This window comes from Triplophysa rosa, linkage group LG20, assembly GCF_024868665.1.
Source record: "Triplophysa rosa linkage group LG20, Trosa_1v2, whole genome shotgun sequence".
Lineage (NCBI taxonomy): Eukaryota > Metazoa > Chordata > Actinopteri > Cypriniformes > Nemacheilidae > Triplophysa > Triplophysa rosa.
Window position 1 is genome coordinate 7,315,499 of NC_079909.1, and position 14,096 is coordinate 7,329,594.

Consider the following 14,096-nt stretch of genomic DNA (forward strand, 5'->3'; position numbering starts at 1 on the left):
TTATGAGTCGTCACACTCAACGAGACTCCTCATGAGAATCAGTTCAGGGGCCTCATTTAAAAAACGTGCGTACACACATATTTGATCGTAGAGTGTGTGTACGCAAAAATCCACGGGAATAGTCATATTTATAAAAACAGTCTTTGACGTGGAAAAGTGCTTAACGCCACGTCAGGGTCTGGGCAGACCTTTTGCATGTCCGAGTGCTGCGGTTTTTGGAAATATAAGCCATTCTTTCTGCTCGTATACGATTTGGACGTTGACAGGTGTTCTTTCATATATTCATGACATTAGTTAGACATCGTTAAAAGACGGAGATCTGAAACTGATCAGCTGCGTGCAATTTCAAGATCATTTGTGATTTACAGATTTCACATCTGATAGAGAGGCGTGCACGCGTTTTCTGAGCGTACGTATTTTCTATGAATCACCTTTGAGAAATGATTGTAAAATCAAACTTAGGACGGTTTCTACGCAACGTTTTATAAATGAGGCCCCTGATCTGAAACTCCTCCATTGAGCTCTCAGCTTCCTCTCGACACTCTCTTTCCCTCTTTATTTCTCCTGCTTTTTCTCACTGTGCCTCTGCACAGATGGTCCTCATTAATAAAGCAAGCCAGACTTTCACCCTCTTTTGAGTGTATGTGTTTCTGAGAGGAAGAAAGAGAGAGATGAATCAATGAGCAGCAGATTGGCTCACTCCTTTTAATTATGCTAAAATATTGTTAAGCACAGGAAATTAATGTGGCAAGCAGGATGCTATGAAACACAGTACTGCTGGGGCTTGAGCCCTGATGGTGAGGCATAAAAACCAGGCCGGTGGAAATGTTTTAGGAGTTTATTAGCTTTCATGCATATCTTGAGAAACACAAGAGAAAAATAACAATAAACTATGAACTTTAAGCTTTGGGAACAAATGGATACAGAAATAATGGCATGTGTTCACAGAGCAACCAAAGATTTTAAAGGGATAGTTGGACTGAAAAATAAAAAATATTTCTTGTCATTCCAAACCTGTGTGACTTTCTCTCTTCTGCAGAACACAAAAGAAGATGTTTTGAAGAATGTTGGTAACCAAACAACGTTGGCCCCCATTGACTACCATTGCATACAGACATTTCTTAACATATCTTCTTTTGTGTTTTATAAAAAAAAGGTCATATACAGGTTTTGAACCGCATGAGGGTGAATAAATGATGACTGAATTTGAACTATAAAAGTAAGGTTGGCTGTATAAGTCCTGTATTTTTAGAGAATGTTGTGATTGTCAATTCAAGTATAGAATGAAATAAAATAGTTACAAAGATAGTCACTGAGTGAACCGACTTCCCCTAAAGGGACTTTAGGAAGCGAAACCGTTTAAGAAGTGAAATGACTCCGTCCTTTAAACAGACGAGAGAAGATATCTCCCCCTTTTAGAACGGAGCGAAGATCTTGTTTCATCCTTGACACATCACATCACATCTCTAAATTGCTATAATGAATGATGGCACACACGTCATAGCCGTTCTCATGTTTGGCCAAGATTGCTCAATAACTCAGAGCACTTATGTTTCCTGAATCAAGAAAATCAAATCAATTCAAATGAGAGAAAGAACACATTACACAGTCGCTTTAAAAAGCGAATTCATTTAATAGTTGTGCCACGTTTTTGTGTGGGATATGAGCGTACTGCCCAAAAAAGTTTTATTGCAATCCAGTTTAATCTGGCTGACCATTTAAATTCAGTTTCAAATTCTATTTCAATTCATATTCACATGTATTGTTATTGCCTCAGTTACGTGAACTGCATTATTATAGACTATATCATCATACTACAGCATTATTTATGAAATGATCAGCGAAATGGAGAAGCGCATATAAAACAGCGCGGCCAAGGCACGCTTTCATCCTCATCGTATTCTCCTCACATTGCTGTGTCTTGACCTCTGCATTCCATGACATTTTCCACATCAAGGTTCCTTCAGGATTCTCGATCTGGATGATGTGGTGTGCTTTTGACATCCTGCAGGAGGCCCGATAGTCTCCGCTGGTTTCGTTTTATGGCCAAACAAATCCAGCCGAGGGACTTTAACTAGTTTTGTTTCTTCTATTTGTGCACTTGCGGTGTGACACTCAGCAGGATTACAGCTTCAGTCATGAGATTGCAGGGCTTGATTTGTTAAGAGTAAGACATCTTAGTTGCCCCTTCTTTATCTTGTTAGGGGGTACCTAGGGTGCAATCTAGAAGCTCTATCCCGGCCAGGCACACACTGAGAGTTTGATAGGACGTTGACGGTTGGGCTTTTGATTGCTAAAAGGTCAAGCTGAGCTTTGTTATCTCTCAAGAGGACAGTGAAGTGGTGCCACACGAGAACGCTACAGGGATACAGTCACCGTCCGCTATGAATTTACAAGAGGTGTGAGATGTTGACAGACACAGCAGAATACAGATCAGCTCATCTGAGCTGCGAAGAACTAAGTGCTGTCGAGCCAAAGATACAACGCCTCTCGATGCTAATTACCAAAGAGGGGTTGCGTTTGTTTGTTTGTTCAGGAAACGCCTCACTTTTCTCTCTGTCACACTTGAGTTAGCGGGAGGTTTGCTGCTTTGAATCAATGGTTTGGAACTTGATATCAAAAGGATGATTAATATTTCTGCTCTTCCTCAATAAATGTTTACTCTCGAGTTTCTCAAAGCACGTCATTCACAAATACAATACTAGCTGAGCGATTACTGTGTGCATTGCATACTTTCACGAATAGTGATGTATAACAGCATGTTATAAACAATTCATACAATTCACTCACTGTTTAAAAACTGATATTTATGCAGTTTGCTTTTAAAGAGTATAAACAAATCCTAACCTCATGCAAATGAACAAAACATAAACATAATACACTATTATAACGCTATGTACCAGAAACGAAAGTTGTGTTTAAAATGATTTTGCGCACAATGCATGCCCTTTCAGGTTTGAAAAAAGCAACTATCAATCTGTAGTGCTTAATGCAATTGACATTTACCCAAAAAGCATTGAAATGCAGAATTAAACGCGATTCATAGCTTATTTATTCATATCATAACAATAAGATGCATTACCGAGACATTCAGGATGCATCATTTACAGGTCCCGGTGTCATAGTAAGGGGTAGTTTTTCGAATCTTCCACCATTTCCTGTTTCAGCTGTCTGGTAACAGATAATACCAAATTGGGGGAAAATTGTTCAAATCTGTGCACAATTACCCCCATCTCTCCTCAGTAAGACTCCCCTGGCACGGTGGTTTCCATCGCTGCATGAGACCAAGCTCAGCACTCAGTCCTATCAGCCCCCATTTCCTCGCCACTCACAAACATTACTGAAAACTACAGCCGTTCAGGTGCATTTACTGCCAGCCCGTCCTATAGAGTGGAGACTAGGGACTCCCTCCATGTCTGCAGGTGAGAGACAAGATAGAAGAAAGAGAGAGAGAGAAAGGGGAAATGTGTGTGCATAAAGAAGTTTGAGGGGGTCAAAAGACCGCAATGGCCAAACTTGTGGGTAATCTTTTACATTTTTACTGACTGATAACAAGAAAATAAAATATAAAGAAGAGCTTTCATGTTGGTCTGCAGGTCTGTCTGATTGATACATTACCTCATGTTTTTTCGGATGTCTGAATCTCATTTGATCTGGACTGAATCCCACTTCTTTCATCAACATATGTGTAACACTGATGAAACAGAGAGACCAGAGAAAATGTTGATCATTTGCTAAAACAGATCCTGGAAATAAGATTTTTGGATATTTCTTAGTCTTATATAGATTTAAAGCATTTAAATACAATCATTTTTTATTTTGTTTTGTTAAAAAGTGAATTTTGTATGCAGTTCATTTACCACAGATTTACACAATTGCTTGCAAATAAAGAAGTCTGTTGTACACACAAAACAACTTTATTTCATTTTTTCTTTTTTCGTAATTGTCCTTTGCTAGAGCATCTGAATATTTTATAGCATTTCTTACATTTTTAGAACTCGTATCATATAATGAAGTCTTCTATTTTACTTTTATTTTTTGCCTTCAAATTTTGAGCATAAATCCATTTGACCCATAACTCAATGGGTCAATAAAAAACTTGATTAAATAAATATTTCCTAAAACAAATTAATATTTAGTATATCACAAGTAATATAATATTTAAAATATTTTTGTAATATTTCACACTATATCTTTTAATTATTATTTTCTGTTAAAAAAGGCTCAGATTTTTTTATGCATTTCATTCACTACCTACTTACATTCCTTGCAAATAAAGGACTCTACTGTAAACAAAAAACTTTATTTAATTTTCCTTTTTTCGCAGTTCTCCTTTGCCAGAGCATCTGAACATTTTATAGGAACTCAAAATATGTTTTATTCGCATGATTAACAAATAAAAATAATTTCATAGTAACACAAAATATTTTAGGACTACATGTACCAGAATGCATCGTGATACAAGCAGGAAACAACAACAACAACAACAACAGCGACATCTGACTCGTCTAGACTCGTTTAACTGCAGAACTGGTACCATCGTTGCTCTAATAATTCAAAGGTCTACATTATAGTTTCATTTCACATATGAATAATTTCTGATGCTCTTTTGAAAAGTAACGTTGAAAAATAACACGGGATTAAGCAAAATATAAAAATTCCAACAAACATTTTGAAAAAAACGTCATTCGAGTATTGTTCTCATAGGCGATCCATGCCAACTTGCCTTGAAATCTTCATGACATAAATTCTTGCACAGTCACAAAACAATTCCAATGCACAAACATTCCCACATCTGTATAGTTTCCCCTATTCTCGTCATTTTAATGAAATTGTCACAAAAGCAGAAGTGCTATGTGGATTTTCAATCCATCATTTGGAGTCTTGTTGTTATGTAGAGATCTGTTTGCAGCGTAAGGCCTCGGCCCACCAGTCTGTACGCCAAAGCCTGTGATGTCACAGCGAGCGGGCGCTCAGGGTCCCGAGGCCTATCCTTCAGCGGTCCTTCTCAGCACAGATAAAGGGAGCGAGTGCAAGTGTGGGAGATCTATGCGTGACGGGGCAGCACATACTGTAGAAAAGACCACATTCAAATATGACAGAGAGAGAGAGAGAGAGAGATAGAGGCGGATACAAAGAGTACAAGAGAGCAACACAGGTCTGGACTAAGGTTAGAAAGCCGAAACACGAGACATTTCATTGACAAACATCCCTCTTCCACTTGGCACTGTATACACTGCGAAAACCCTTTTTTATCAGTATTTTTGTCTTGTCTTCCAAAGTACTGTCATATTTTAGATAAATTTACTCTAGAAGCATAAAATCATATTTTATATTGAACTATCATTTATTTTAAAGTTTGAGCATAAACCCATTTTGCCCAATTTATTTTAAACAAAAAAATAGCGAAAGGACTAAGAAAACGTAATTTAATAAATATGTCCTAAAACAAATTGTACTATTTCACACGATTTTGCTTTTAAAGTAAATCGATCAGCATTATACTGGAAAATAAACAAAAATACTGATCACATTTTTGCACTTCAAGACAACCAAACTCATTTCAGAATAAGCACCAGTGAAAAAAAGGCCATTTTTATCTACTGTTTTTTATCTACTCAACATTCTTGTTTTTTTGTATGACAAAAAGATAATAGAAAATTGTTGTCACATCACCTCCCCTGCCCATGATTCCAAAAGCCAAGGATGTTCCATGGTAGCATGTGATCGTATACCAAAGCTAGTATTTCCCCCCATTAAAAAAGTATTTAGTGTCTTTGGCAGATTCACAGATATAACTTTCTCTTTAAATGAGTAATGGAACAAGTTTTCTAGTAATTTAGCATGTGATTGACCGCTCTGTACATAATGTTTATAGGCGAACATCAGCATCCTCGCACACAAGCACAAACACACATCGAGATGCTCACACATTCTCACAATAGGAAATCTTGAGCTCTGATGAAAGCGTTGGCTCAGGTATGATAACACAGAGAAACAGAGTGATTCAGATGGCAGTCGGCTTAATCCTGACACACAGATGTTACAAATGCTAGACACTTCACATCTCCCTGTCTTTGTCTGTAAACTGCCCCAAATGTAGGCATCGACAATATTGGCAGACATTCTGCAGGGTTTCGCGATGGGGAGAAATCCGTCAGTCCAAGGAGCAGGTAAGGAGCAATGTCTTTAGGCCGTACTCCAGAACTGATGGGACGGGTGATGTAATATGGGGCAGGGCACGGTGGATGGGCGTGGTCAGAGGCAGAGGATTATAATGCTATGAGGGACACAGGAGCAGAAGCAAAGGAAGGATGAGCCACAGGCTGGGCGTTAATGCGCAACCACCACCGCTGGAGTCATCTGTCAGGAACGGCTCTGGAGACTCGTACAGAGAGTCATCTGAGAGAGAAAGAGAACGTATTTCATGTTAATAATCACATTTACAATTTTTTCGAATCTTTGCTTTTTCATGTTTGCTCTCACTTACATGCAGTGGCAGAAAACAGTATAATACCAGCTATCAATGTGTCACCTGTCGTAAGCTTCAAGAGTCTCATTGAATGCCTGCAATGCTTTAAGTGTGATAAAACCTGCATCCCCATTCAAAAGCTCCGCTAAAAGTGGATTTACTCCACTTTTGACTGTCATCTCAATGTAAAAATGCAGCTCAATTTGTTCACCCAATGTACTTCAATAGAGAAGGATCGTGTTTGGATGTACGATTTCACAGTCGTGATTTTAGGCTTTGAATTCTTTGCTGTCTCATTGGTGAGACCTTTAACCCTCGTACTTTTTCCCAGCCTGCCTTTCAAGGGACGTTTATTCCAGGTTCAAGAGTTCCCGTCCCTCAAGCCCTGAAGACAATCAAATGACGTCTGGGGTTTATATTAATCCTCATTTTCAACTCAAGATTAAGATTCTATTCTGTCAAACAGCAGGAAAATAAACAATGGCGAGGCGGGTTGAGCTGGACCATAAAGTCCTCTTCACGGAAAGGAATCTATTGTTAGCTTCCATCCCGGATGCACGTATAAATATTTCATGATGAGTCCACACCCCAATGAAACAATATTCAGGCCTTTACAACTTTCTACACCCCTAAGAGCCAATGGAAAATAAAACATGAGATTCGTATGATTAAAATCTTACTGTTCATGATCTTTCAGGAAATTGAAGGAGTCACAGGTGCTCGAGTAAACACATAAATGACTGGTGAGATGAGAAGTGGTTGTTTCTTCAATTTGCATGTGGTTTTCTGAACTGCTCTCTGGAACGGAGCACTCGTGTTTGCTAACAATTACATCACGCTAACAGTCTGTCACTGGAGTCGCAGCTTCTCAAATCTTAACATGGCCCTTAAAGAAGGAATTAATCACTGACTTCACTTTTGTTTGCTGTGTTATTGAGATAACAAACATTTCCTTTTTTTGTGGGGTATTTAACATCAAGTTAAATGGATACTCCACCCAAAAATGAAAATTCTGTCAAAAATTACTTGTCCGCAAGTTGTTGCAAATCTGTATAAATGTCTTTCTTCAGATAAAAACAAAGAAATATATTTGGAAAAATGTTAGCAACTGACATTTCTAGAACATCCATAGTAGGAAAAATGACAATGGTAGTCAAAAGTACCCCAGAGCTGTTTGGTTTCTTAAATTCCTCAAAATATCTTCTTTTATGTTCAACGGAACAAAAAAATGATACAATAATTTTTCCTACTATGGTAGTCAATGATGTGTAGTCAATTGTGTTCAACAGAACAAAAAAATGTATACAGATTTGGAACAACTTGAGGGAGAGTAAATTATGACAGAATTTTAACTTTTGGTTGGAGTATCCCTTTAAGTTCAGTAAACTATAAAAAAATTACAAAAAATTACTGGCAATTTTCTGCTAGTACAATACAAGTTCCATTAATGCTAAAACACAACACAATGCTGTGCAAAATAAATACAGGTTAAACAATTGTAAAAAAAAGATGAATACAGAAAATGTCTTCATAATAATATGGTATATTGTGCCCTATTTTTACAGTGTAGATATTCAAGAGCAGAACTGTATAATCTGATTTGTTATGTTTGTGAAAAATTCTGAACTCAAAATCTATATAAAATTTCACAATTTTTCCAATATTTCCCGTGTAACAATTTGCAGAAATTGATGACTGTTTACAGTAAAACACATTTTCAAAGGTCTGTAAACCCTTCTCTACACACTAGGCATGTGATGGCAAAACAAATCACAAAATATGGAGATCCAAGGTTTCAGAAGGACAGAAGTGATTTAATTGTCAGATATATTCACCGTCAATAATAATACTTTTACGGTACCATGTAGCTTTTCACTTATATTGACTGCATTAAAAAGATATTGGCATGTTTAAAAAGTCAGTATTTTTTGCATAGATTTAGTTCACACGTGTTCTCCATAAGCAAAGCATTAAAGGCATTCTTAAATTTGACTTATTTTATTTCCAGAGAAATGTAAACAATTATGCTAATAGGTTATTTTGAATTATTCACTGTACCTTTAGTTGCCCTCAATAACAATATTGTGCAAACGATCACGTAAACAGTGATATTGAATACCGGCACACGTTAACTTTGCACTATACAAAAAAAAACAGGGTTACTGTCCAAGTAAATTGTTCTTGAGCAAGAAAAGATGCAAAGTGCCATTTAGTCCAAAGAGCTGATCTCTGACACTGAGCAGGTCTACATGGGCTAAATACAAAGACCGAGTGTTTATTAAAGCCTGGCTTAAAGAGCACATTCTCTGGACACGCTGGCAACATCTCCGGAGGGAGAGTGATTTAAGCAGCGCTACTCGTAGATGTCAGGTCTACCTATCATGAGAGGTTAAACAAACCGAGGCCTCTGGGTTTAACTGCAGGCTATACTTGTGTCTGTGATTGTGTGTGAGAACCCCCCGCAGGTCTCTTAGGGTCTGCGTCCGCTCGCCTTGATTAGTTGCAGGTCAAAGTTTTTTGATTGTGATCTGGCCTGTGTGAGATGAATAGCTTCCTACAGTAAATGCCCCCGAGGAGCAACACTATCTCTGCTCCGCTTCTGGTATCATGAACGATCGGCCCCATAAAACCTTTGGCCCTATAATACAAGCTGTCTTTGTCACGACTGGAGGTCCATAGCAATGGGAATGAAGTTGCTAAACATAAATTAAGCAAAGCTGAGGATGTCAGCCATCGCTGGAGTTAATACAGGTGTTCCCGGAATTCCCATGGTTGACCCGCCGAGTTAAATCAAGCTGGACACGAGGATTGGGATGTGAAATTCCTGGTACTGATTTAGAAGTATCACCAGGTCTGGTATATAAATAACAAATATAGTCAGAGAGTTCAGACAGGTCAGATGCATGCTGGGAAAATACTCACTCGTAGGCTTGACGTACACTTTCAACTTCAAACATGGCTTTCCAGCAAGGTTAGGGTGCGGTGAGGCTGTGGAGAGAAGTTGAAAAAGTTTTTGTTACAAAATCTCTTTACAAACCGATACAGTTAATCAATCTGTCCTGACTTCATTTACATGGAAAGGAATTGCAAAAGTGAAACAATACATCTTGTTTTACAAATGATTTAAATCAAAACCTACTAACCCAAACCAAGTGAGCACAGAATGTAAAACATTTCTTATTCATTTTAAGTTTTTACTGTGCATTTCAAGTAATATCAATCAATCTGCATTTGGGTTGTTTTGATTAAGTAATAATTCCTAAAAAAAATACAGCTAACTAACACAATAAAACACAACAAAAACATGATGAAATAATAAAAAAACATCACCTTGGTTTACACAATTTTGTTCAAAATCACTTTCTTTCTTAAAATAAGATTTTTTTACCCGACTGTTGCATTCTATAGAGAAAAGACACTGGTGCACTGATGACAAACACACACGTGACATACCATGTCAGGTGACATCATTGCAACCAGGGTAGAGCGAGAACACATTTCCATTAATCTGCCATGTGACTCTCTCACACACACTCCACACATGACTACGAGATGTGTTCTCCATTGAAAGTATAACTTCATTCCAGTACTTATTTCCCTCATCACCTTCAAAAGCCCACACTTGGATTTTTGGCTAATTTTTTAAAATGGCAAATGGAAAACAAATCACGATTTTTGCCATGACACAGTTTTCAGGCCGCTCTTCAGATACATAAAAATTCTTCCAGCAATTACCACAAATCAGTCAGAGGCTCAGCTAATGGGCAGCTGATGTATTCGGCACAAAAAGCTTCTTTCGGCTGAGCTCTGTTCTAACAGGTGTTCTTAAGTGTATGAACATTGAATTGGCACCGGGTTTTCTCTTGCAGTCAAAAAATAAAATCCTTGGTGGAAAAGACATAAATTACTTTGTGCTGTATTTTTACAGTAAGTGCATTTGAAGGAAAAAGTGTTGCATGCACTGTAAAAGAATCCAGTAAAAAAAAAAAATTACTGGCAGCTTGGGCGCCAGAAATAAACCATAATATAACAGGTTTTACCTGTAAAATGACACGTTTCCCTGTTTTCTTGTAAATTTGCGGTCGTTTTCTGTAATTTTACGTTTTGGAGTGTAGTTTTGGGGCACGTTCTATGCACACCGGATCAAAACTGTGCAGTACAAAAAATGTTTTTTTAGCAAATTTAAACACTACATTTACTACAAAATCTGTGCCACAAGAGTCACTTGGTTTTTCATTTCGTCAACCAACAAACGGTGGATTTATAGCAATCTCTGCCTATTAAGTTAGCACTTCACCTTCAAAATTACCTTTGGAAAAAGGAAATATTCGGATACCTAATTGGTATAATTAATTGGTATATAAATTATATTTATAATTGGTATATAAAAAGACCAAAAGTCATGCTGACCTTATAACCTCAAGCTGCAATCTCCAGCTGGCTTCTTCCTTTAATGCTCATGCATGTGTGTGTGAGAGTGTTTATGGATGCATGAAGCTATATCACAGTGTGTTTTGTGCATCTGAAATCTCATAGCGTTTTAGATGTGTTTGTGTGTGTTGGGAGGGGTCTGAAATCCCCCTACATTTGCAGTATTCAAGCACACAGTCATGTGAAAATGTCACAGTTGCCATTTACTCCCTTACTCTTTTTCATCGGGGCGGGGCGGGGTCGATCCAAAGGTGATGGACATTTTCTATTGTTGTGGGATCACCAAACTAAGCCTCGGTCACCCCCCTCTGTAACCCCATGGCCCTTTCTGCCAGACCCCTTTGCCTCATAACCCCAGGGGCCATGACAGCAACAATATTGATAGTAGCCAAACACTCCTCCGGAGGAGGAGACGGTTTTCGTGTGATGAATAGCCAGACTAAGTACTTCACGGCCCAGACCGCTGTCTGGAACAAAGGGCGCACAATAGCGGGTCTCGCACCGAGCAAAAGGGCGGACTGCATTAAAAACAGCTCAGGACAGGCATATGAAATGCCCGGCCTTGTGTGCAAACTTTGAACCATGGGATCTTTTTTCTTTTCTTTTCTTTGATTGACCCTTCTCTTGGTCTTCTTCTCCCCCTTGTTACTGGGGTGACAACATCACATGGTTGAAGATAAGGTCTGGGACGCCCCGCTGGTTTGGGGACATTTTTTGTGACACCCATCGCCTCAATTTCCCGGACAACCGTGATATGTGAAAAGATGCCAGGGCGAGAGGCTGGCAGACCGTGAGATATCTCCACATATAAGAATCACACTAATATTTTGCATCTGGCATTGTTTCATTGTATCTTTGTATTCAAAGTCTGGAACAAATGACAGATTTTTGTAAGAGAACTATCCCAAATTTCTGTTGGTGCATATCAAAGTTAGCATTTTTTCTTTGGGGTAGTGAAAGCTGAAATTCCTCTTTCTGAGCATAGAAAGCGTTTGGTTTTTCTCAACCTTCAGGCCTGCTCAGTATTTCTTGCCTATAAATCTTTGCCTGTTACAGACAACAGATGGCCATGAACCATTAGAAATGACTCCTCAAACGATTATTAGGACAAATGTGCTTTTAGCGTTCAAAAGAGCAATTTGTGCGACTATGCTTTTAGGATCAGGTGTCCTGACATACACGGGGAGATTTATAGATATGAGCAGAGCTACAGGTTTCCCCCCCCGAGCTGAAGTCCTTTTAAGCCGAATCACTTTGTCCGGTTATATTGGTAATGCCCCTGGGCAGCATTTTCCAGTAAGCAAGGCTTCAATCTACTTAATGTGAAAAGACCAACATCTCCAAAACTGTTGGTCAAGATTAAGTTCCATCGATATGGTTTATATCAAGAATTAAATCTGATAACAATGGCATCATATATTTTGTTTGCTTGGCTCAAACTCTTTTAACTGCAATATTTTCAGTTTTTCATATTTAGTGTTGCAGTGCATTTATCGAAAAGAATAATGGCTATTTCAACTGTAATTTCAACTGTTACACACATGTAAAAAGGGACTACGGTCGCCATATTTAACTTTTCCATTTGTCCCTTTCGATATGTGAACGGTCCCCTTTCCCTCCGTTTATAATATCTCTGCCCTGAGTCCAAAACCTCTGAACCGCTGGTCTCTGAGGGGACGGGGAGGTTCTGAAGCAACCCAGGACACAGCGAAGAGGGAGGGCGGACGCTAAAAATCATGCCATTCCCTTAATGAGCTGCATTTATTTAAGATGAAAAGCCGCTTTTTCCACACGCAAACGTTCCTCTGAAAGTCTCTTCCCTCTTCTCAAAGTTGAGATAAACACACACACACAGAGAAAAAAGCATAAGCGACAGGAAAAAAAGAGGAAAAACAAAAAAAGAAATGAAATTGCCTCATTAATGCATCCTGCGTGCTGCCCGAAGCCTTTCCCTTTGCCTGAGCCCAGCGGGAGACCTTTTTATCAGGCCAAAGGACACCTTTCACAGGACCATTAGTGAAACAGGGACAGATGCACCCGGCAAATTCCCCCTGTCATGCAAGTGAGAGAGAGGAGAGAGATAAAGCAGTGGGTAAAACAAAAAAGAAAACAAAATCGCTCACTCCATCCGGTCAGACCAAGGTCTGACCTTGAGGCGGTGGGCGGGCCGCCTCTGGAGGGCGAGGTGTCAGGCCTGTCATCCGGGCGCCATCCCGAGCCCAAACTCCCCCTCCAGGTTAATGGCTTTTAGCTGTTGTTATGTGAAAAATGTTAATGACTGGCACCCCAGAAGCTGCGCATGCAATTACCCCATCAAGATCCCCATGTTAAATATGATTTGACCAATAAGCATAATTTGGACAGTTACGCATGATGGCCTCGGTAACTGGTTTTGCACCGATCTCACCCGGAGCGGCAAAGCGAGTTGTTAACGGTGCCCGCGCCATCCAACAAATTGACATTTTCATCAGGCAGAGAGATCGGACACGACCGACCCCTGCACGAAAGTCAGATAGGGACCCTGGGGAGTAACCGGACTTTCCGCCCGACTCGCCGCTGATTAAACTCCTAGACATACAAATTGCTATAATGAATGTCTCTGGATCTTACTGCTCTGAATGTCACTTCAACTAATGCAATAGAGTACACCAGACATTTAAATGACAGTGGTAATTGATTTTTAGACTATTTTGATTTGTTTACCATGTCTGGCATTGGAGAAAAAGAGACAATTTTATTCCTTAAAGGCTGCATGTCGTAACCTAAACTTTTATAAATGACAATGGATAGAAACTGCTTAAATACAAATGAAAGTAATGCACTTAAGAATCATGTGCTTAGCATAGCTTATTTTAGCAATAACTTGACCTAATATTTAATTTGATATTCAAATATTTTGTATGCAGATTTTGGCACCAAGCAAATCTTAACACATTCACTTTTACAACTAAAGTACAAAGCTACAAACATTGTTAAGATTTCTTCTTAAAACTCTGAGATCTTACAATCTGTTCTTTCTTCATTTGCTAATCTAATGCTAACTTGAATTAGCAACGCTAATCTAATCTAATCACTGTCTTCAAGAAGCACTTGAAAAATTAAAGAGATCTCATTTGTTAGTTTTCTTTTCTACAGGTTGGCACGTTATTCAGAAAAAAACCCACTAACCTTCTCTCTTTCTCTCAACAGGTAG

At 38.8% G+C, this 14,096-nt stretch overlaps 1 protein-coding gene across 1 annotated transcript in view; it reads right to left on the minus strand.

Moving 5' to 3' along the window:
* Window positions 1–4,287: 4,287 nt before the first annotated feature.
* The window catches only part of LOC130571517 (ephrin-A2-like), a 101,703-nt gene continuing 91,894 nt past the window's right edge, over window positions 4,288–14,096 (minus strand). The window contains exons 3-4 of the mRNA XM_057362554.1: window positions 9,395–9,460; window positions 4,288–6,402 (exon numbers count right to left, since the gene is read on the minus strand). Coding sequence (XP_057218537.1) covers window positions 6,281–6,402; window positions 9,395–9,460 — 188 coding nt within the window. The 3' untranslated portion in view covers window positions 4,288–6,280. The remainder of the gene's footprint in view (window positions 6,403–9,394; window positions 9,461–14,096) is intronic.